Here is a 25,691-nt window from a genome sequence, read left to right as displayed (position 1 = left end):
GGAAGAAGATGGAGGAATAGAAATTCCACTGTTCCCCACCACCACAAGGACACCAAGTTAACAACTATCTACACAGGAAAAAACAACTTCATAAGAACCAAAAGTAAGGTGAACACTCACAGTAGCTAGTTTTAACTTAATGTCACTGAAAGAGGCACTGAAGAGATTTAAGTCCTGAATGGCTGACATCACCCCTCGCCCATCCCTAGCAGCCTGACATAGTGTGGATAGTGTCTCTGAGGGCTGGGGGAGGGAGAACACAGCAAGTGTGAGGCTGTGAACTCAGTGCTGTTCTGTTAGAGCAAAAAGGAAAATTAGACCAAACTCAGCTGATGTCCACCCATGGAGGGAGCATTTAAACCAGCCCTAGCCAGAGGAAAATCACCAGTCCCAGTGGTCTGAATTTAAGTGCCTGTAAACCTTGCCACCGAGGGCTACAGCACTCTGTGTCTCCAAGTAATGTCAAAAGACAGTCTAGGCCATAAGGACTGCAACTCACAGATGAGTCCTAGTGCTGAACTAGGCCAAGAGACAACAAGCTGGGTGGGGAAGATATGCCATATTGAAATACCAGCTGGGGTAGCCAAGGGAGTGTTGGCATCAACCCTCCCCTAACCTCAGGCTGCACAGCTCACAGCTCCGATAAAGGCCCCTTCCTTCTGCTTGAGGAGAAGAGAGGAAAGAGTGGAGAGCACTTTGTTTTACATCTAAGATACCAGCTGAGCCACAGCAGCAAGATAGGGCACTGGTCAGAGTTGGGAGGCCCCCATTCCAGGCCCTGGCTCTCTGATGACATTTCTAGACACACCCTGGGCCAGAAGGGAGCCCTCTGCCTTGAAGGAAAGGACCCAGTCCTGGACTGGCAGTATTCTTCACCTGCTGACTGAAGGTCCCTTAGGCCCTTAATAAACAATGGTGACACCCAGGTACTACACTGAAGGCCTTGGGTGAGCCTCTGTGACTTGCTGGCCTGAGGTGAGACTCAGCGTATAACCAGCTGTGGTGGCTATAGGGCAAAATATTTTCTGCTTAAGAAAAGCAGAAGGAAAAATAAAGGGGACTTTGTCTTGCACCTTAGGCACCAGCACGGCCATGGGGGTGGGGGGTAGAGCACCAAGTGGGCTCTTGAAGTTCCCTGCTTCTAAGACTTGACTCTTGGATGGCATTTTTGGACATGCTCTGGTCCAGAGGGGAGCCCACAGCCTTGAAGGGTGAGTCCCAGGCCAGGCAGCATTTATGACAAGCTGACTTGAGAGACCTTGGGCCTTAAGAGAACATAGACAGTAGTCTAGCAATACTTCTTTCTCATGGCCTGAGGTGATGGTGGCTATGGGGTGAGGCTCCCCCCAACTCTTTCCATGCCTTGGGACATGGGCCATGGGTTTTCAAGAAACAGTGACCAGTGAAGAAGCACCTGTTCCTGCAGCACCTGCTGCTGTCCTGGCCACTCAGTGGTCACTACTCATGAGCCTCACACAGCAGCTGTCAGAGATGTGGCAATTTGACAGATCTGCCCATATCCCTAATAAACCACTAATGTTCATCTTTATTAGAGCCAGTCTTATAAAAACAGAATTTCATCTTTTTCAAGAAATATAGGCTGGACGTGGTGGCTTAAGCCTGTCATCCTGGCACTTTTGTAGGCCAAGGAAGGTGGATCACCTGAGGTCAAGAGTTTGAGGCCAGCCTGGCCAACATGGTGAAACCGCGTCTCTACTAAAAATACAAAAATTAGCCAGGTGTGGTGACACATGCCTGTAGTCTCAGCTACTTGGGAGGCTGAGGTATAAGAATCACTTGAATCTGGGAGGTGGAGATTGCAGTGAGCTGAGATCACACCACTGCAATCCAGTCTGGGCAACAGAGTGAGACTCCATCTCAAAAAAAAAAAGAAAAGAAAGAAAGAAATTTTTTTCAAAGGGATAACAACAGAGAACTTCTTAAATCTGGAGAAAGATATTAATATCCAAGTACAAGAAGGTCATAGAGCATCAAGCAGATTTAACCCAAAGAAGACTACCTCAGAGCATTTATTAATCAAACTGCCAAAGGTCAAGGATAAAGAAAGGATTCTAAAAGCAGGAAGAGAAAAGAAACAACAGACAATGGAGCTGCAATGCATCTGGAATCTGATTTTTCAGTGGAAACCTCCTTACAGGCCATGAGAGAGTGGCATGACATATTTAAAGTGCAAAAATCCTCAATGGAATATTTGCAAACTGAATTCAACAATATATTAGAAAGATCATTTATCACAACCAAGTGGGATTCATCTCTGAGATGCAAGGATGGTTCAATGTATGCAAATCAATCAGCATGATACATCATATCAACAGAATGAAGGATAAAAAGCATATGATAATTTTAATTGATGCCAGAAAAGCATTTGATAAAATTCAACATCCCTTCATGATAAAAACCCTCAACTGGATATGGAAGGAGCATACCTCAACAATAAAAGCCATGTATGACAGACCCACAGCTAGTATTGTACTGAATGGGGAACCCAAATTTGGGTTTCCTTTAAGATGTGGAACCGACAAGAATGTTCACTGTCATCACTGTTATTCAAAATAGTACTGGAAGTTCTAGCCAGCACAATCAGACAAGAGAAAGATATAAGGGACATCCAATTGGAAAGGAGAAAGTCAAATTATCCTTGTTTATAGATGATATGATCTTATATGTGACAAAACCTAAAGACTCCACAAGTAAACTATTAGAACTGATAAATGAATTCAGTAAAGTTGCAAGATACAAGATTAACATACAAAAATTGGTAGCATTTCTAGATGCCAACAGTGAACAATATGAAAAAGAAATAAGAAAGTAATCTTATTGACAACAGCTACATGTAAAATTAAATACCTAGGAACTAACTTAACCCAAGAAGTGAAATATCTCTACAATGAAAACTATAAAACATTGGTAAAGAAATGGAATAGAATACCAAAAAATGGAAAATATTCTATGTTCATGAATTGGAAGAATCAATATTGTTAAAAGTTTCATACTACCTCAAAGAGTCTACAGATTCAATGCAATTCTCATCAAAATATCAATTACATTCCTCATAGAAATAGAAAAAACTGTCCTAAAATTTATATGGGACCACAAAAGACCCAGAGTAGACAAAGCTATCCTATGCAAAAATAAGAAATCTGGAGAAATCACATTACCTGACTTTAAATTATACTACAAAGCTATAGTAATCAAAACATCATGGTACTGTCATAAAAGCAGACACATGGTATTGTCATAAAAGCAGATAAATGCAACAGAATAGAGAACCCAGAAACAAAGCCACATACCTACAGTGAACATATATTTGAAAAGGGCACCAAGAACATACACTGGGGGAAAAAGACAGTCTCTTCAATAAATGGTGCTGGGAAAACTGGGTATCTATAAGCAGAAGAATGAAACTAGACCACTATTTTTTTTTTGTTTGTTTTGTTTTTTGTTTTGTTTTGTTTTGTTTGTTTGTTTGTTTGTTTTTGAGATGGAGTCTGAATCTGCCACCCAGGCTGAAGTGCAGTGGCACGATCTTGGCTCACTGCAACTCTGCCTCCCGGGTTCAAGTGATTCTCTTGCCTCAGCCTCCCAAATAGCTGGGATTACAGGCACCCACCACTATGCCTGGCTAATTTTTCTATTTTAGTAGAGAACGGGTTTCACCATGTTGGGCAGGCTGTTCTCAAACTCCTGACCTCAGGTAATCTGCCCGCCTCAGCCTCCCAAAGTGCTGGGATTATAGGCGTCAGCCACCGCACGTTGCCTAGACCCCTATCTCTCACTATACAAAAGCCAAATCAAAATGGATTAAAGACTTAAATCTAAGACCTCAAACTATGAAATTGGTATAAGAAAACTTTGGGGAAATCTCTAGGACAATAATCTAAGTAAAAATTTCTTGAGCAATACCCCACAAGCACAGGCAACAAAAGCAAAAATGGACAAATGAGATCACATCAAGTTAAACAACTTCTGCACAGCAAAGGATACAGTCAACAAAATGAAGAGACAATCCATGGAATGGGAGAAAATGTTTGCAAACTACCCATCTGACAAGGGATTAATAACCAGAATATGTAAGAAGCTCAAACAACTCTATAGAAAAAAAATCTAATAATCCAATCAAAAAATGGGCAAAAGATTTGAACAGACATTTCTCAAAGGAAGACACACAAGTGGAAAACAAACGTATTAAAACGTACTCAAAATAACTGATCATCAGAGAAATGCAAATCAAAACTACAATGAGATATTATCTCACCTCAGCTCAAATGGCTTATATCCTAAAGACAGGCAACAACAAATGCTGGTGAGGATGTGAAGAAAAGGGAACCCTTGTGCACTACAGATGGGAATGTAAATTAGTACAACCACTATGGAGAACAGTTCAGATATGCCTCAAAAAACTAAAAATTGAGCTACAATATGATCCAGCAATCCCACTGCTGTGTATATATCCAAAAGAAAAGGAATCAATATATCAAAGAAATAACTACACTCCTATGTTTGTTGCAGCACCATTCACAATAGCTAAGATTTGGAAGCAACCTAAGGTTCCATCAACAGATGAATGGATAAAGAAAATATGGTACAGATATACAATGGAGTACTATTTAGCCATAAAAAAGAATGAGATCCAATCATTTGCAACATCGTGGATGGAACTGGAGATCGTTAAGTCAAATAAGCCTGACACAGAATGACAAACATTGCATGTTTTCATTTGTTTCTGGGTTCTAAAAATCAAAACAATTGAACTTGTGGGCATAGAGTAGAAGGATGGTTACCAGAGGCTGGGAAGGGTAGTGGGGTTTAGCAGGAGTTGGGGATGGTTAATGGGTACAAAAAATAGAAAGGATGTATATGACCTACTATTGTTAGCACAATAAGGTGAGTATAGTCAATAATAATTGTATATTTTTAAATAACTTAAAGAATGTAATTGGATTGCCTATAACTCACAAGATAGATGCTTGAGAGGATGGTTACTCCGTTCTCCATGATGTGCTTATTTCATATTGCGTGCCTATATCAAAACATCTCATGTATCTTATAAATATGTATTGATATTGCATAATGCACCTATTATGTACCCACAAAAATAAATAAAAATATTAAAGTAAATGAGATAAATTCAGAAATTATTTCTGGAGGTATTCTGATTTCTAATAATATTGGTATATAATCGACACACATGCACACATCAAAATGCAATCAAAATTTATGATTTTCTAAAATAAACTACCTGTTATCATAGGATTATAAGAAAGTTAAGATTTCCAAGAAAGTATGAACAGTTATCTCCAGAAGATGATTTTCTAATTTTAAAAATATCTCTGGCAATAAAGACACTTTATATTATTGTCAGGAAGCTTTATTAACTTTAATATTCATAGTTGTTAAACCTTATACATAAATTCTTGCATCTCTAAAACTCAGGAATTCTGCTGACTTGATTTTTGTGTGTGGAGAATGGGGTCTTACTATATTGCCCAGGGAGGTCTCAAACACCTGGACTCAAGCTATCCTCTCGCCTCTGCCTCCATAAGTGTTGGGATTGCAGGTGTGAGCCACCATGCCTGGCCTGACTTGATTTTTTAGTCCCCATTTTCTCTCCTCATGTGAATATGGTGTCCTGTTTGAGCAGCATCTTGAGTTGATGTTTTAGAATTACATCTTTTTGTTCAATTTAAAATGCATATTACCATAATATTTCAGAAATAAATATTTGTGTATATTAGTAAAAGTATATTTTATGTCCTTAAACAACTGTTGAAATATATAATTGAAATTTTGAATCTCAAGATTTTTTCTCCTCTTGTTTTCATTTTCAAAATTTCAGAAAAGTGTATAGTTTTGCATGATTTAATTCCGAGTTTAGTATAATTTAAAAATATTCCTCCTCTTCACATTATGTGCTTTTCCTGAGTAAGGTCATCCACTCTTGCTTTCTGGGTGCCTCAAATTTGTTATGTCCCACACTGAAGACATTGTCCTTGACCCTTTCCTGATGTTTTGTAATCTACTCTGTCATCTGGTTTCATCATCCTAGGAAATAACACCTAGTAAGTAGCACTGAAACAATGAAGCAGGAAAATTTCTACATTTCAGCCCTTTCTCAAATCATCAGTTCAGTCCCTTGCAAATTCTATATTTTCTACCTGCTTAGCATTTTTTATATCTCATTATCATAATTCACTCTCTGACTCATAATTTTGAAATACTCTTGTTTAATTTTCCCCACACCATGTTCATCTCTATCTTTTTGTTGCTGCCAAGGTGACTTTTATAAAATATATTTATAATGATATATAACTCATCTGCTTTTGAATGGTTCCCCATTGCATGATGGGGAAAGTTCACACTCTAGTATGGCCCATATCTTGTGGTTTGGCCTGATTCTCCCATTTTATCTCTCCATTCCAGTCCCTCTGACTATGTTCCACTTTTACCGCATTATTTTGGTACCCTTCATTTGCCCTGTCATTTCATGCATGCTTCTTTTGAGCATGCTTCTCTGTCTAGAAACCCTTCCTACCCTCACTGTGTACTTGGTCTGTGTTTCAAAATATGGCTTTATCTTTGCAGCATTTCCTGAGCTTCCCAAGTAGAACTGATTGTTCTCTTCCTTGTGCCTGTACTTACTTTATTCACTTTAGTTGTAGAACTCATGGATTACACTTTTCTGTTTTTATTACCTTTTATATATCTCTACCCTCACTGAAATATAAGGCAGGATCTGACTTTTATTTATATTTTTAGCTTCTCCCCAAATATTGCTTATGATTTGATAAACAGCACATTTTTGTTGTCTTACTGACAGAGTGGGTGAGTGAGTAAATACAATGTTTTCTGAAGTTGCTGTTCTTTTCTTTTTAATAGGAGAAAGCAACAGAGCCAGCAAATGGAAAAAGACAAAATGGTATGGGTATTATTGAGAGTGCTCCACAAGAGCACACAAATAATGAAAATTTAATTTTGATTCAAAAATGTTCTAGGTGGTAAGTTAGTGAATATCTCTGAAAAACAGTATATATTAAGTATTTTCAATAGAAAAACCACCAAACTGTGTAGATCCAAACATAATATTCATTTCTTTTCCACAATTTTTTTCTCTCTTTCTTTATACTACCAACTTTTTCCTACAACTACTTCAATTCCTCAATTCCCTGAAATTCTTTTTCTTTTTCTTTTTGTTATTACTTTTGTTTCACTGAAATATTTATGGGTGAAGACAAACTTGTATAGGTATATAAAATTCATAGTGATAAATTTTCTCATGAATGTATCTGTGTATAACATTTTATAGATACGCCATTCACAGTAAAATCAGGGCAAAAGGAAGATATACAATCACATTTGGACAGCAAGGTATTATCTATTGTTATTGCTGCAGTTATTATTTTAGAAAATAAGCATTCAGTGATATTACAACATAAAAGAGAATGCTTTCACTTCACTTTTGCACCTCTGCATATGCCCATAAATAATTATTTTCTGGTCAGGCATGGTGGTTCACACCATGTAATCCCAGCACTTTGGGAGGCTGAGGCGGGTGGATCACCAGAGGTCAGAAGTTCAAGACCAGCCTGGTCAAGATGGCAAAACCCAGTCTCTACTAAAAAAAATACAAAAATTAGCCAGATGTGGTGGTGCGCACCTGTAATCCTAGCTAGTTGGGAAGCTGAGGCAGAAGAATCACTTGAACCCAGGAGATGGAGGTTGCAGTGAGCTGAGATCGTGCCACTGTACTACAGCCTGGTCAACAAAGCAAGACTCCATCTCAAAAAATTTATTTTACATTATCAGCCCATAATTAGTACAGTAGTTATGTACAAAGTATATCACTGCTGCATGGTACAATTCTGTTAATTTGGAGGATTCATGTAAAAAGCCGGTGTCATATAGTGCAAAAAATATCAGGGTTAGAAGTCACAAGGAATCAGTTTGGACTCTGAAGTTAAGTTTATCTAGAAACTAAAAAATTGTTCCATGTCGATATATGGCTGAATGCATGATTCTGTGTTCTACCTGGATGTGTAAAAGTACTAACGAGATTCAGAGAGAAAGAGTTTGGACCATAGTTTTGTACAACTTGAAACCTGAAAAGACAATGCGTGGGACTTAGAATACTACTGTATTTGGATTGACTAGTATAGATCTGCAAAAAAATTTCAGAAGAAGCAAAAGCATGGGGAGTTGTAAATAAGTGAAGCTATAAACACAGTAGTTTGGTTTAGTGGTGTTTTATTAAGTAGAAATCATATTTTAAAAAAGAAAACATTGAGTACCTTTATGGTAAATGAAGACTATTCTAAGGTGACAACAGTAGAAAGAGATGAAGGGGCCTGGCTTCTTAGAAGCAGTTGCTGTAGTGTGATACCAGCACCAAGTTGGTCAAAAGACATGTTGTTATCCTGGTGCTTTTACTTACTAGCTATGAATTTCTGGTAAAAATTATTTAACCTATTTGAATGTCGAGTGATGCCCTTCATAAAAAGGGTACTAGTATGTACCTCTTAGGCATGTGTAATGAACAAATGCGCTAAAAAATTGGAAAGTATTTTGTAAACTTGAAAGTGTGTACACTAATGTATAATAAAGTGATCCACAGGGGTATTCGGTGGCTCAATAAGTATTGAGGATGCTTCATGTAAACTCGGAGGACAATAAAATGACAATAGCATCAAGAAAAGTTTGGGAAAGTCAGAGTGGGCATGTGGATTTCTCGTTTGGGGAACATGGAGTTTCAGCAAACTATTGCTAGAGAACTCTTCTAGGAATCTAGTGGTTTGGTGCTTGAGACATTCCCATGGAAATTTAAGTGTTTTGACCTTGAGTGAATTTCTGCTGTTGAGTACCAACTCTGCTAGGCAACTAGAGACTGAATATCGATGATGGGGGCTTAGGTTACAGCAGCAAGAAGAGAAAAACAAGTAAATAACCTAGTCTTATAAGTTGAATGTGCTTCCTATAAAGAAAACAGAGAAGACAGAGATTATTGGAGAGGTTTGTAGTTAGCATGGGAATGGGAGTGGCAGTAAAGTTCTATAGTCAGAGGAGATGTTTCTGCATGTGACATTGAAACTGTCAACTAAAGGATGAAAGGAGCCAGCCATAGGAAAGTCTAGGAGGAGGACATTCTGGACAGAGAGGAAACAATGGATCTCATCTGTTCATCATTTTCTTGTTAACATCCTGGAATGACCAGAAAGTGGGGTTACCATCATCATCTTCATCATTATCATTATTTTTATTAGTATAATATATAGAAAAGAAAATGTGAAATTAAGTTGCCTGGCACATTTTAAATGCTTCACAAATGAATGTTCTGAATGTTCTTGTTCTGCTTTTTTTTTTTTGAGATGGAGTTTCACTCTTCTTGCCCAGGCTGGAGTGCAACGGTGTGATATTGGCTCACTGCAATCTTTGCCTCCCGGGTTCAGGGGATTCTCCTACCTCAGCCTCCAGAGTAGCTGGGATTACAGGAGCATGCCACCACACCCAGCTAATTTTTATATTTTTAGTAGAGGTGGGGTTTTGCCATGTTGGCCTAGTGGGTCTCGAACAGGAGTTTGAGACCGCAGGTGATCCATCCGCCTCGGCCTCCCAAAGTGCTGAGATTACAGGCGTGAGCCACCGTGCCCAGCCTTGTTCTGCTTTTTATACTAAGGCTTGATATATTTTGTTGAAGTTTTTTTTTATTGGGAAAGTGTTGCTTACTATATCTAATATTTGCTTACTTATATGTAGACATAAACTAAAGGTTTTCTCATTGCTTTGTAGTTGTATTCAACCATTTTTTCTATCAGTAAAAATGATATCAAAGACTGTGTAGATTTCTCCAAGCCCTTGTTTACCTAAGTGAAGGAGCTTCTACCATGTTCTGTTTAAACGCAACATGATGTACGCCACAGTTTCTTATTGTGCTGTCTTAACATTTACATTTTCTGTAACTAGAAGTCTTTTAAATATTTAATACTTTAAGTGTAACACCAAGTGTGTTACGTAGTATTTTAAATGGTCTCTTACTTTCGGTTGGGAATGTAGGGTGGAGTTAGGAATTTTGAAGTTAGTCTCTTGCTGCAATATGCACGTAAGTTATTATTTGGTCTGTGAATATATTTCTTGTAGCCTTTTAGTCTGGGTGTGCAGAGGCAGTAGCCCTTTGAAGATAAAAAATAAGTTTGATTTAGACAGCCTATCTATGTAAGCTTCTCTATTGAATAATTTAGGTTCCCAACGCATGCTTTTCTTATTTTGAAGTTATCTGAATGAAAAACACCTTCTTTAAAAGAAAATGTTTGGGAAATCTTTATATAACTACTACTTCTTTTTCATCTTCTTGAAACTCATTGCTGTTATTAATTTTTACAGAAGATCTCCAAGAATCACGCAGAGAATGGTAGCAGTCATGTATCTGGGGCTACAGACTGTAAGACAAAATATGTAATAAATGGGCAAGAAGAAGGTAAAAACTGTAGTCATAGAATAAGTCAATTGACAGTATGTCTCTTTAAAAACACGAGCACTAGTATATTCTAATAGCCAGAGAAAACTTCTTAAAATGACTTCTTTTTTTTTTATTTTTTTGAGATGGAATTTCACTCTTGTTGCCCAGGCTGGAGTGCAATGGTGCAATCTCGGCTCACTGCCACCTCTGCCTCCCAGGTTCAAGCGATTGTCCGTTCTCAGCCTCCCAAGTAGTTGGGATTACAGGCACACACCACCATGCCTGGCTAATTTTTTGTATTTTTTCTATATGCTTCATTTTCATTCTTTAAGCCCTAGTGCCTGACACATAGCAGGACTCCATAAATAATTGCTGAGTAAAATATATAAAGGCTATTTATACAAAGATGATTTGCAAATTGTCCCCTATTGTGTAGAAGCAAAGGGGACATTCATGTAAAGCAATAATGTACAGTTCAGGTGGTAAAGGTTCAGTAGAAAAGTTAATAAAATACTAAGGCAGCCCCAAGGAAGGAGACACCTGGTTATCTGGGGAATAAAGATCTTAATTAAAAAAATCACCAGAATCAAGGAAGACTTCACATAGCCACCTGTTTTAAAAGAGGAAAATAAATTTGTCAGAATAATAAAGGAAAATATTTCAGATATTAGGAACAGGGTGCACATCGATAAAAGTGTAAACAGTCATTTTGGAAATCATCAATAAGTTACTATCATGAAGCAGAGAATAGTATACTGCATTACTATGTAGGGATGTTTCTACTAAATTTTTAAGTATATTTTTAATTTTTAATTTTTTGGGTACAAGGTAGGTGTATATATGGAGTACATGAGACATTTTGATACAGGCATACAATGTATCGTAATCATATCACAGTAAATAGGCTATCCATCACTTCAAGGATTTATCCTTTGTGTTAAAAACAATATAATTATACTGTTTTAGTTATTTTTAAATGTACAATTAAGTTATTATTGACTTTAGTCACACTGTTGAGCTGTCAAATACTAGATCTTATTCATTCTATTTTTTGGCACCCATTAACCATCCCCTCATCCTCTCCCAACACTGCCCCACCACCCTTCCCAGCCTGTGGTAATCATTATTATACTCTATCTGCATTAGTTCAATTGTTTTAATTTTTAGTTTTCAAAAATAAATGAGAATATGCAAAGTTGGTTCTTCTGTGCCTTGCTTATTTCAGTCAGCATAATGACCACCAGTTCCATCTATGCTGTTGCAAATGACAGGATGTAATTGTTTTTCATGGCTGATTAGTACTCTATTGTGTATATGTAGCACAATTTCTTTATCCATTTGTCTGTTGTGAAAGGCATAGGTTGCTTCCAAATCTTGGCTATTGTGAATGGTGCTGCAATAAACATGGGAGTGCAGATATCTCTTTGATATATTAATTTCCTTTCTTTTGGGTATATACCCAGCAGTGAGATGGCTGGATCTTATGGTAGCTCTATTTTTAGTACTCTGAGGAACCTCCAAACTATTGTTCATAGTCGTTGTACTAATTTACATCCCCACCAACAGCATACAAGGTTTCCCTTTTCTCCACATCCTCATCAGCATTTGTTATTGCCTGTCTTTTGGCTATAAGCCATGATAACTGGGGTGAGATGACATCTCATTATAGTTTTGATTTGCATCTCTCTAATGATCAGTGATGTTGAGAACCTTTTCACATGCATGTTTGCCATTTGTATGTCTTCTTTTGAGAAATGTCTATTCAGATCTTTTGCCCATTTTTAAGTTGAATTATTAGATTTTTTCCCATATAGTCATTTGAGCTCTTTGTGTATTCTGGTTATTAATCCCTTGTCAGATGGGTAGCTTGCAAATATTTTCTCCTATTCTGTGGGTTGTCTATTCCCTTTGTTGATTGTATCCTTTGCTGTACAGAAGCATTTTAACTTGATGTGATCCCATTTGTCTGTTTTTGCTTTTGTTGCCTGTGCTTGTAGGATATTACTCAAAAAATTATTGCCCACAATGATGTCCTGGAGAGTTTCCCCAATGCTTTCTTCTAGTAGTTTTATAGCTCGAGCACTTAGTTTTAAGCCTTTAATCTATTTTGATTTGCTTTTTGTATATGGTGAGGGATAGAGGTCTAGTTTCATTTTTCTGCATATGGATATCCAGTTTTCCCAGCACCGTTTATTGAAGAGCCTATCTTTTTCCCTAGTGTGTATGTTCTTCTTCCACAGTGTATGAACTCAAACATGAGTTCACTGTAGGTATGTGGATTTTTTTCTGGCTTCTTTATTCTATTGTGTTAGTCTATATGTCTGTTTTTATGCCAGTACCGTACTGTTTTGGTTACTATAGCTCTGCAGTATAATTTGGAGTCAGGTAATGTGATTCCTCCGGTTTCTTCCTTTTTGCTCTAGATAGCTTTGGCAATCCTGGGTCTTTTGCGGTTCCATATACATTTTAGGACAGTTTTTTTCTATTGCTATGAGGAATGTCATTGGTATTTTGATAGGGATTGCATTGAATCCATAGATTGCTTTGGGTAGTATGAACATTTTAAAAATACTGATTCTTCCAGTTTATGAAAATGAAAGATCTTTTCATTATTTGGTGTCCTGTTCATTTTCTTTCACCAAAGACTTACAGTTTTCATTGTAGAGATCTTGCACTTCTTTGATTATGTTAATTTTTAGGTGTTTAATTTTATTTTTAGCTCTTGTAAATGAGATAGATTACTTCCTTGATTTTATTTTCAGATTGTTCACTTTTGGCGTCTAAAAATGCTACTGATTTGTGTATGTTGACTTTGCATCCTGCCACTTTATTGAATTTATCAGTTCTAATAGTTTTTTAATGAAGTGTTTAGGTTTTCCAAACATAAGGTTATATCATTATATCATTTGACTTCTTCCTTTCCTATTTAGATGTTCTTCATTTCTATCTTTTGTCTAGTTGCTCTAGCTAGAACTTCCAGTACTATGTTGAATAACATTGGTGACAGTGGGCATTCTTGTCATATTCCAGATCTTAGAGGAAAGACTTTCAGGATTTCCCCATTATGATACTAGCTATGGGCCTGTTGTATATGACTTTTGTTGTGTTGAGGTATGTTCTTTCTATACCCAGTTTTTTGAGGGTTTTTATTATAAGGGGATATTGCATTTTTACCCAATGCTTTTTTTGGTATCAGTTGAAATGATCATATGATTGTTATTCTTCATTCTATTGATATGCTATATCACATTGATTGATTTGCATATATTGAATCATCTTTTCATTCCTGAGATACATTTTACATGGTTATGAGGAATAATTTTTGAAATGTGTTGTTGAATTTGTTTTGCTAGTATTGGTTGAGGATTTTTTGCATCAATGTTTATCAGAGATATTGGTGTGTAGTTTTCTTTTTTTGATGTGTCTTTGTCTCATTTTGGTATCAGGGTAATACTGGCATTGTATAATGAGTTTGGAATTATTCCCTTCTCTTCTGTCTTTCAGAATAGTTTGAGTAGCATTGGTATTACTTCTTCTTCAAATGTTTAGTAAAATTTAGCAGTGAAGCCATCAGGTCCTAGGCTTTGCTGGGAGACTTCACTGGGTCCCCTAAATTTTGCTGGCTTCAATCTCATTATTTGTTCTTAGTCTGTTCAGGTTTTGGATTTATTCATGGTTTAATCTCAGTGGGTCATGTGTGTCTAGGGATTTAATCATTTATTATAGGTTTTCCAATTTATTGGCATATAGTTTTTCACAGTAGCCTCTAACAATCTTTGAATTTCTGCAGAGTCAGTTGTAATGACTGCTTTTCCTTTATTATTTTTTTTTAAATTTTACTTTAAGTTCTGGGATATATGTGGAGAATGTGCAGGTTTGTTACATAGGTAAATGTGTGCTACAGTGGTTTACTGCACCTATCAAGCTGTCACCTAAGTATTAAGCCCTGCATGCATTAGCCATTTGTCCTGATGCACTCCCTCCTGTCCTCCTGCTGAGAGGCCCCAGTGTGTGTTATTCCCCTCCCTGTGTCCATGTGTTCTCATTGTTTAACTCCCACTTATGAGTGAGAACATGAGATATCTGGTTTTCTGTGTCTGTGTTAGTTTGCTGAGGATGATGGCTTCCAGTTTCATCCATGTCCCTGCAAAGGACACGATCTCATTCCTTTTTCTGGCTGCATAATATTTCGTGGCATATATATACCACATTTTCTTTATCCAGTCTATCATTGATGGGCATTTGGGTAGATTTTATGTCTTTGCTATTGTGAATAATGCTGCAATAAACATACATGTGCATGTAGCTTTATAAAAGAATGATTTATATTCCTTTGAGTATATACCCAGTAACGGGATTGCTGGGTCAAGTGGTATTTCTGGTTCGAGATCCTTGAGGAATCACCACACTGTCTTCCACAAGGGCTGAACTAATTTACATTCCCATCAACAGTGTAAAAGTGTTCCTATTTCTCCACAGCCTTGCCAGCATCTGTTGTTTCTTGACTTTTTAATAATCACCATTCTGACTGGCATGAGATGGTATCTCATTGTGGTTTTGATTTGCATTTCTCTAATGATCAGTGATGTTGAGCTTTTGTTTCATATGTTTGTTGGCTGCATAAATGTCTTCTTTTGAGAAGTGTGTGTTCATGTTCTTTGCCTACTTTTTGATGGGGTTGTTTTTTTCTTGTAAGTTTGTTTAAGTTCCTTGTAAATTCTGGATATTAGACCTTTGTCAGATGGGTAGATTGCAAAAATTTTCTGCTATTCTGTAGGTTGCCTGTTCACTCTGATGATAGTTTCTTTTGCTATGCAGAAGCTCATTTGTCACTTTTAGCTTTTGTTGCAATTGCTTTTGGTGATTTCATCATAAAATTCTTGCCCATACCTACTTTCTGAATGGTATTGCCTGGGTTTTCTTCTAGGGTTTTTATAGTTTTGGGTTTTACATTTAAGTGTTTAATCCATCTTCAGCTGATTTTTGTATAAGGTAAGGAAAGGGGTCCAGTTTCAGTTTTCTGCATATGGTTAGCCAGTTTTCCTAGCACCTTTTATTAAATAGGAAATCCTTTCCCGATTGCTTGTTTTTGAATGACTGTTTTTTCATCTCTGATTTTATTTATTTGGGTCTTCTCTCTTTTTTCTTATTCTGACTAAAGGTTTGTCAATTTTATGTAACTTTTCAAAAAATCAAGTTTTTGTTATGTTGATTTTTGTATTGTTTTGTTGCTTCAATTTCATTTATTTCTGTTCTGATCTTTGTTATTTCTTTTCTTCTGCTACCTTTGAGTTTGGTTGGATCTTGCTTTTCTAATTCTTTAAGATGCAATGTTAGGTTGTTTACTTAATGTTTTGTCTCCTTTTTGATGCAGGCACTCATAGCTGTACGCATCTCTGTTAGCACTGCTTTCACAGTATCATATAGGTTTTGGTTCTTGTTCCATTATTAAGAAAAAGTTTCAATTTATTTTCTTAATCTCTTCATTGACTCACAGGTTATTCAGCAGCATGTTATTTAATTTCCATATGCTTCTGTAGTTTCCACAATTCCTCTTGTTATTGATTTTTAGTTTGAGTCCATTGCAGTCCCAGAAGATACTTGATAGTTTCTATTTTTTGAGGGTTTTAAGACTTGTTTTGTGGCCTAACATATGGCCTGTTCTTGAGAATAATCCACGTACTGAGAATAAGAATGTGTATTTTGCAGCCGTTGGATGAAATGTTCTGTAAACATTTATTTGGTCCATTTGGCCTATAGGGCAGATTAAGTCTGATGTTTCTTTGTTGATTTTCTATCTGGATGATCTGTGAAATTCTGAAAGTGGGGTATTGAAGCCTTCAGCTAATATTGTATTGAGGGTGTGTTCTCTCTCTCTCTTTAGCTCTAGTAACGTTTGCTTTATTTATCTGGGTTCTCCAGTGTTGAGTGCATATGTATTTAAAATTGTTATATCCTTTTGCTAAAATGACCCCTTTATCCTGATACAGTTCCCTTTTTTGTCTCTTGTAGTTTTTTTCTTGAAGTCTATTTTGTCTGATATAAGTATATAGCTACTGATTCTCTTTTTTAGTTTTCATTGGCAGGGAATATCATATGTCATGTTTTTATTTTCAGTCTATGTGTAGGCAAAAGATCACTGGGTCTTGTTTATTTTTAATTCATTCATTCTATTTATGTATTTTGATTGGAGAGTTATTTATATTCAATGTTGTTATTGATAAGTGAGGACTTACACCTGTTAGTTTGTAATTTATTTTCTAATCATTCTGTAGTCTTCTCTTCCTTCTTGTCTTCCTTTTAGTAAAGGTGATTTTCTCTGTTGGTGTGTTTTAATTTCCTGCTTGTGTGTGTGTGTATCCATTGTATGTTTTTAGATTTAAGGTTACTATGAGGAATTCAAATCTACTTAAGATAGGAGTAGTTTACACACCATAATTACAGTGTTCTAATGTTCTATGTTTGTCTGTGTACTTACAATTATCAGTGAGTTTTGTAAGATTCATTGATTTCAGGTTGTTTCTTATTGTTCATTAACATTCTTTTGTTTCAGATTGAAGAACTCTCTTTAGCATTCCTTGTGGGACAGGTCTGGTATTGATTAAATTTCTCAGCCTTTGTTTGTCTGGGAAAATCTTTATTTCTCCTTCATATTTAAAAGACATTTGTACTGGATATACTATTCTAAGATAAAAGTGTTTTTCCTTCAGCACTTTAAATATGTGTCATAATATGTCATGCCACTCTCTCCTGGCCTGTAAGCTTTCCACCAAAAAGTCTACTTCCAGTTGTATCGCAGCTCCATCGTATGTTATTTGTTTCTCTTTGCTTGCTGCAGGGATAAATGACCCTTTCTTTATTTTTGATCATTGTAAGTTTGATTATTAAGTTCCTTGAGGTAGCCTTCTTTGGGTTAAATCTGCTTGGTTTTCTCTAACCTTCTTGCACTTGAATATTGATATATTTCTTGAGGTGTAGGAAGAACTTTGTATTTCTTTGAATAAACTTTCTTCTCCCATCTATCTCACTTCCTCCTCTCTAAGGCCATTAACTCTTGGAATTGCTTTATTAGGCTATTTTCTAGATCTTGTAGGCATGCTTCATTCTTTTCTATACCTTTTTCTTTTGTATCTTCTGACTGTGTTTTCTCAAGTAGCCTATCTTCAAGCTCACTGATTCTGTCTTCTACTTGATCAGTTCTGCTATTAAGGGACTCATGCATCCTTCAGTACATCAATTGCATTTTTCACCTTCAGAATTTCTTCTTGATTCTTTTTAATTATTTCAATCTCTTTGCTAAATTTATCTGATAGAGTTCTGGAATTTTTTTCTTTGTCTTATCTTGAATGTTTTTGAGTTTCCTCAACACAGCCGTTTTGAATTACCTGTCTGAAAGGTCATATGTCTCTGTCTCTCTAGAATTGGCCCCTGGTGCCTTATTTAGTTCACTTGGTGAGGTCATCTTTTCCTGGATGGTCTTCATGTTTGTGGATGATTGTTTGTGTCTGGGCATTGAAGAGCTTTGTATTTATTGTAATCTTCACAGTCTGGACTTGTTTTTACTCATCCTTCTTGGGAAGGCTTTCCAGGTACTCAAAGGGACTTGGGTATAGTATCTATGCTTTTGGTCACTGCACCCATATCTGCATTAGGGGTCAGGGACCCTAAGCCCAGTAATTCTATCATGTTTGCAGCCTCATAGAGACATGCTTTTGGTGGTTGTTCAATAAGAGCTGGAAGAAGTCACTGAATTACCAGACATAAACTCTCGTTCTCTTCCCTTACTATCTCCCAAACAAATGGAGTCTGTCTCTGTGCTACCTGGGGCTGGGGGAGGATTTATATAAACACCTCTGTGTCCACCACCACTGGGATTTCACTGCATCAGACTGCTCAAGCCTGTAGGACTCTACAATCAGCTGGTGGTGAAGTCAGCCAGTCTTATGTCCTTCCATTCAGGGCAGTGAGAGTCCCTTCAGGCCCCAGGTGGGGCCACAGATACTGTTCGGGAGCCAGGGCCTGAAGTTGGAAACCTTAGAAATCTACCTGGTGCTGTATTCTACTGCAGTTAAGCTGGCACTGAAACCACAAGACAAAGTCCTTTCCAATCCTCCCTCCCGTTTCCCCAGGCAGAGGAATCTCTTCCCATGTCCACCACCACCACAGACCTAGGAGGAGTCCTGCCGGGGTACCACCAATGTTCACTTAAGGCCCCAGGGCTCACATTTTAAAATTATATTTTCTTTGTGATGGTTTTCTTTATTTATGTTTGGTAGATACATTTGTGAGTGAATGTTTGACATGTGTGTTTATCTTCAACCTGGTGACATCTAGTGTCTCCCAGGTGGTTTCTTGAAGTTTTAAGACTTAGGAGTATTTATTAAAGAAGTAAATATCCTGCTAAAGATTAAGCTTCCTTTAAATTCACAACTTATAAAATAAAATGAAGTATTAGTTTTAATCTATTTCATAAAGACTATAGTTTAATCTAATTGTTGTAAGTAGTTCATTTTAACTAAATGTATAATTTTTTCAGCAGAACAAGTCTTAGCAGTGATATCGGAAGAAGAGCAAGAAAGACTTGAAGAAAGTGAAAACAACGAGCTACAAGTATACAACAATTTCATTTAAATTTCTTGTTGACTATTATGTTCTTTGCTTTAATAATGTAGGGTAGTCCAAATGAAATTACCTTTCAGATTAGCATTTGATAACAATAGATTCTAATTTAATATTTAGTATTGAATTTTAAATATATTTTAACTAGTTATAAAACTTAACAGATTTTTAAAATCTATAGTGACTTATGGCTCATCTTTACCCTTGGAATAGAGAGAAAACATTTTCAAAATTTTCTTTACTCTTTCATCTTTATTAACATGTTTGCATGATGAAGGAAGTAACATGAATTATTAAATCATATTATTGAGCAACAGAAGTTATGAACAATTTAAGAGTGATGGCCATTGAGTTGGATTCATGTTAAAGGGGTCATGATGGCCAGTGGTTCAAAATGTGCAGTTTTATATTGCCAGTCACTAATGCCAAGGTTAAAGATGTATTCTGCCTCACGGTCTCTCATTGACTTCAGGTCATGTTTAGGAAGAAAACTGGGTCATAAAATCAACCTAACTGTTTATTAAGAGAACCATACTCTGCAGAATGGGACCTTTGGTATTAGGATATGAACAATAACTTTCTAACTTATTTCAATGCAGGAAGTCAGTAAATAGTATAAAATTTTTAATCCATCATCATTGGTGGATATTAGAATATATGAGAACTGGACTTAAGCAGGCTTAACTGGATATATCAGAGTGTCATATTACAGAATATAATTTGAATTATAATTTGAGAATTTGCTTTTCTTTCTGATTTGTATTGATTTTGGCTTCTAACAAAGTTTGCCTACAGTCCAGTTAGTAATCTTTAGAAAAAGTACTTAAATGCACCACATGTGCTCACTAATTAGTGTATGCTGAGGTAAAATCTTTTCAAGTGAGGACACTTTTGTAACACTACTAATCATCTGCTAATTCATGTTTTGGTAGATATAACACAAAATGAATTTAGTCCAAACAACAGTGCCAAAGTTAAGTTTGCTGGTTTGTTTTTTTCTTGCAGTTTTAGCTAAGGCAAATTACTTTTTACTTCTCCCTGTGATTTGGGAGAAGCTAAACATACATTAAGAAGTTTAACAATTAAATTTTAATTTTAATTAGTTTAAATTTTTTTCTTTATACTTTATTGAGAATAAAGTTATTTTAAAAACATGCTCCCTGCTGGGCGCAGTGGCTAATGCCTGTAATCTTAGTATTTTGGGAGGCTGAGGTGGGAGGATTGCTTCAGCCCAGAAGTTCAAGACCAGCCTGGGCAACATGGTGACACCCCATCTCTACAAAAATTTTTTAAAAAATTAGCCAAGCATAGTAGTGTGTGCATGTGTTTCCAGCTACATGGGAGGCTGAGATGAGAGGATCACTTGAGCCCAGGAGGTTGAGGCTGCAATGAGCCATGTTTGCACCACTGCACTCTTAACTTATGCAACAGAGTGAAACCATGACAATTAATTGTTTGAAAATGAATATGTATAGCAGGTGGTGTTGGTAACTGGTGCACCTGGGGGAATTTTTTCAAAATTGTTCTGAGTCTATTTTGTCTGTGTTTAAATGTTGGAAGGTTTTGTTTTTTTTTACAGTTCAAAATGCATTTCATTTTTATTTACAACCAATTTTTACAATTCAGTTTTGCTTTGTGCTGTTAATAATAATGAAATGTTAGAAACAATAGCATGCCCAATAGTAGGCAACTAAGTAAATGATAGTCCGATAAAATAGAGTATATGAGCAAAATTGTATATAATCATTAATTATGACCTTGGAGAAATTACCCATTGCCTTAGAAAGATATTCATGAAAATAAACCAGATTATATGTATGATAAAAAAATAAAAACAAAAACATGCACTCTGACAAAGATAACTTCTGAGAAACAAAACAAGCAAATTAATCTTCCCCTTTTGCATCTGCCAAAAATATCTCAAGAACAAGAATAAAATAAGGATTGGATAGAGAGGATATGTCTGTATATTCAGGACTGTTTTGTGTAAAAGTCTGAGGAAATGTGTATTAAATGAGGCAAATTAGAGTGGGAAAATAAATTAAAACTTCTCACAAATGAGTTAAATCAGAGGTTTGGTGAAATCTGTGAAAAATACAAATTACTGCTTTTTCTGAAGCCACTCTATGATAGCTCAAAAAGAGAAACAAACATAAAGGAAATTCCTTCTAATTTGACAAATAATATACTTGTGAGGGAAAAAGATGCATCTGGAGTGTCTGTCTTTGTAGCCTTCCAGGCATTTTGTTGAACACATGGAACCCAGTCTCAAAAATGTGTGCATATCTCATTCATGTTCTGGGTTTTTGGTACATGTTTGCCAGGCATCTTCTAAGCTTTATTTAAATGAAAATAAATTAGACTGTGAAAATAACAAACCAGATAATGAACATGTTTTTAACATAGATGAGGAGAATTTTTATAATCATAGAGACTCTAAGAAAGCAAGGAACCATGAGCCGAGATCGTGCCATTGCACTCCAGCCTGGGCAACAGAGCGAGACTCCTTCTCAAAAAAAAAAAAAAAAAAAAAAAAAAAAGAAAGAAAGGGACCCAGAAGTTGTTACAATGGAAATGAAAGAAAGTCAAGAGTTTGATATGCAAATGACAAAAAAATATGAAGCACCAAATTAGACATCAGGCATATGCCTCTACCTAGTGATCCAAAAGGTTTTTTAGATTCATGGGGTACCCCCTCCAGAGAGATAAAACATGATTCAAATTAAAGGAGTGAGCCATGATCGCAACACTGCACTCCAGCCTGGGCAACAGAGCGAGACTCCATCTAAAAAAAAAAGAGCCACAGTATTTCTGCAGATATAGACACTTAGAAGAAAATAAAAGCAATACAGGACTTGTTCCAGAAGCCATTCTGTGACAGTCTCAGTGCTAGTAACTATAAAATCATGGTGCCTGAATTAGAAAATGTGAGTTCTTTACCACTACATCATGACAGAACATCAAAAGTATATCTACAAGGAAAATTACAGCAAGATATGCAAAGGTTTAAGAATGAAGTAGACATATTACAAGTAGAGTTCCTGGAGGTTTACTTGTTGCTACTCTTTGTTTTTTCTCTTTATCAATTATCTGATCCATTCTGAGTTACTACTGATGAGAAACTCGTGTAAAATAGGGTTATCTAAATCTGTAATTGTACATAAAAATAGATTATTTCTGCTATCTAAATGATAGAAGTTCAGAAAAACTTTCTCTAATCTTTGTACCTTGATCAAGCAAAGTCTATTAAGTTTTCCAAGTGGTATAAGAAATCATAAACTAATTTATCCATATGCCTATGACCTTCAGAACCAGGATAAGCATAAAGAACATTGCTTAAAATTATAGCCCCAGGGTTTTCCCTTCTATTTACGTAAAGATGAGATGTGTTTAGCAATAAAATGGCAATATATTTTATTCCCATTTTAGGAATAAAATGGGAATACATTTTATTCCCATTTTAGGAATAAAATGGAATACATTCCCAATAAAATGGGAATAAAATGGGAAGGAAGAAATGACTGAAAAGAGAGATAAAAATATATTAGTCTTGAGAGTTGTAAGAAGTATTCCTGGCCAATGAAACTGTTTCTTGTGCTTTCATGTTTTGTAGTGTATCTGTTTAACTGCAACTCTTGCAACATATAATTATATTATAACCACTTTAAATATTTTTGAGAAGTATATATACTTTCACATATTTTTATATAACTCTCAAATGTTTCTGTTGAGTCAGACCTCTACATTCTATTGTTTGAAGAGTATGGTGAGTTATGGCATATATGATATTTTTATATAAGTAGCATAAATCCTCAGCCAAAAAATTAGTATATGACTTTAAAGTAGAAAGCTGAGTTCTAGACAGATAAAAAAGAAAGATACAAGGCAATGGGGAAAAGAATAGCTTACTGCACAAAGGGTGAAGCTTCTTTTCTGTTCCTGAAGCCCCACAATGTCACATCCTCTAAATCTGGCTGTTTAAAATCCAAGTTGTAAAGAAGGAAGAAGACAATTTTTGTCTTTGTCTTTTATGAGGTGGTGGTTGTGGTTCTGGCCTTTGGCCCACTGAATAAAATGATGTTCTTAATTTAATGCCATTTGTCTGCAATAGTCAAGTAGTGATATTCATATTGGCCTCATGAAAAGCAGAAGCATTTGATACTTTCCATAGGAATTAATGATCTTTCTATAATGTCAAAACCCTTGCTACTAACAAAACATGTTCTAGTTGTTGAAAGTTATTTAATCTTATTTTTATATTAATGGAGGGGTTAGTTTATTACTTCCACTGATTGGTAAGAAGAAAATGTATAGACAGTTCAGAGACCATATTTTGGATGTTCTTCTTTTTACTTTTGAGAAGATTAACAGTCTGCTCCAATAGTGTCTAATTTGAGTACAAAGAGTTTGAACACAATGGTATGCCACAATATAAACTAGTGATAATTTGCTAGTATGTATTTCGTTCCTAGTAAAATAGTTCAGTATATTTCCCCCATTTCACATTTATTACTCTTTCAAACATTATAAAGAGGAAATAGAAGTTATTGCAACGGCAAATGATTTTATGACTCTCTAAGCAAAACTCTATAATTTTATCTTATTTACTATTGGTGTTTTGAAATAAAAAAGCTTCTTTTTGTATTTATTTATACTAAAGAAATAAATGTGATTTGGTGGAGGCGCACTAGAAGTAGAGTTAGAAAACCTGGGGAAAATTCTGCAGCTTGCTTATTTTTTGACCACTCCTTTGCAGAATTGTGATAATTGAGTTCAGTGACATATGTAGAAGTGCTTAGTGAGATGCTTATATTTAGCATTTATGCATGTATGTCATTCTTAGAACTGACTATAAAAATGGTACAAAAATAGTATATCTGTAGAATATTCTCAGGAAAAAGGAGCTTAAAGGACATTGGGAAACTTCATCTGTCCAAATATATGCAGAGCTAAGGCTCTTAGTATATGGTGGTATATAGGTTAGATATCAGAGTATAAACCCAATATTTAATGTAGTAAATTTTTTAAAATCTTTTATTTTATGCCTTTGGGTTTGTTGTTGTTCTGAGAAAGGTTTTTCCATTTCTGGGAACCTTACACATCCTCTAGTGGTTTCTCTTTTACTTTTATGGATTCATCGTCTTTAAATAAATCTTTGACCTTTGGAGAATTTATGCTCTATGAGGTTTGAAGTTTTAATTCAACTTTTTTTTCCCAGTTAGATATTCATTCATGGCAATGCTTTCATTGTATAAATGTGCAGGATATTCTTTAATTTCAGAGAAAGTAATGAAATGTCATTGTATTGAATGCTAGCTAAAAGTTTCCTTTGTTTATTTAGATTTCTCATGGGCATAAGAAAGAAAAAGATCTGTTGCATAAAAATTGCATGTTGCAGGAAGAAGTTGCCAGGCTAAGACTGGAAATAGACACAGTGAAAAATTGGAACCAGCAAAAGGAAAAGAACTATCTTGAGGACATTAAAATTGTGAAAGAAAAGAATGATTTCCTTCAAAATGCTTTGAAGCTGAAAGAGGAAACATTCGCAACAATGATATTCCAGGACAGTATACAGCCTGAAGTTTTGATAGCTGAGAATAAAATGCCCAGTTTTAAATTGGAGGATAAAAATCAAAACCAGGAGAGACTGGAAAGAGAAATTAAATCATATCGTTGTAGACTGGCCACTGCTATACAAGACTGTGATCAAAGTCAGGCATCAAAAAGAGATGTAGAACGTGATTTCCAGAGAACAAGACAAGAGTGGTTTCATTTAAAGGAAAAAATGAATTTTGATATGAGTAACCTAAAAGATAAGAATGAGCTGCTTTCTGAAAAACTTTCTAATGCTGAAAATAAAATCAGAAGCCTCAAAATGAAGTGGCACCAGACAAAAGATGCTCTAAGGGAAAAGACATTGGTTTTAGAAGATGTCCAAAGAGACCTAACCCAATCACAATGTCAGAGGAAAGAAATTGAACAAATGTTTCAGAATGAAGAAGACAAAGTGAGTAAATACATTCAAAAGCAAGAATCTCTAGAGGAGAGATTATCTCAAATACAAAACGAAAATCTGTTACTTCGACAGCAACTGGATGAGGCTTACAAGAAAGCTGACAATCAAGAAGAGACAATAATTAATATCCAAGAGCAATTTAATGCCATTGTCAAAAATCAAGCTCAGAGTGAAGAGCAAAGTCTTCTACTAGAGCAGAAAAACAACAACTTAATCAATAAATGCGATTTCATAAAAAAAAGATTGTACAAATATGAAAAAGAGAAAGCAGAAAGAAATGTAAGTATTGAGAAAGAAAATATTTTTTAAACTTCTTGAAAGAAAATGTAATGTAATATTTGGTTTTTGCTAAATGATGAGTCTCATTGAATATAAAAATATATGTATTATAAACATATTTGCTTTATCAGCTTAGAAGCATGCCAGCAAAGAAAGTTAGACTGGAAAGATGCTTTACTTTGAGTAAAGAAATAGTGTCACATATGAAACATTGAGAGGTTAAGTTACAAGTTAATAGATAGAGACTAATATCAATAATGTAGTCTTACACTGCTGAAATAATACCTTTTTTTAAAATTTGAGACAGAG

General features: G+C 35.7%; 1 protein-coding gene across 1 annotated transcript in view; it reads left to right on the top strand.

Annotated features, from left to right (window-relative positions):
• Window positions 1-25,691, top strand: part of LOC112129374 (coiled-coil domain-containing protein 144A) — a 99,111-nt gene that overhangs the window by 36,545 nt on the left and 36,875 nt on the right. The window contains exons 9-13 of the mRNA XM_024233341.2: window positions 6,898-6,937; window positions 7,325-7,386; window positions 10,393-10,486; window positions 19,008-19,078; window positions 24,429-25,382. Of these exons, the coding sequence (XP_024089109.2) occupies window positions 6,898-6,937; window positions 7,325-7,386; window positions 10,393-10,486; window positions 19,008-19,078; window positions 24,429-25,382 (1,221 nt within the window). The remainder of the gene's footprint in view (window positions 1-6,897; window positions 6,938-7,324; window positions 7,387-10,392; window positions 10,487-19,007; window positions 19,079-24,428; window positions 25,383-25,691) is intronic.

Source organism: Pongo abelii, chromosome 18, assembly GCF_028885655.2.
Source record: "Pongo abelii isolate AG06213 chromosome 18, NHGRI_mPonAbe1-v2.0_pri, whole genome shotgun sequence".
Taxonomy (NCBI): Eukaryota; Metazoa; Chordata; class Mammalia; order Primates; family Hominidae; genus Pongo; species Pongo abelii.
This window is presented reverse-complemented; position numbering and strand designations above follow the sequence as displayed.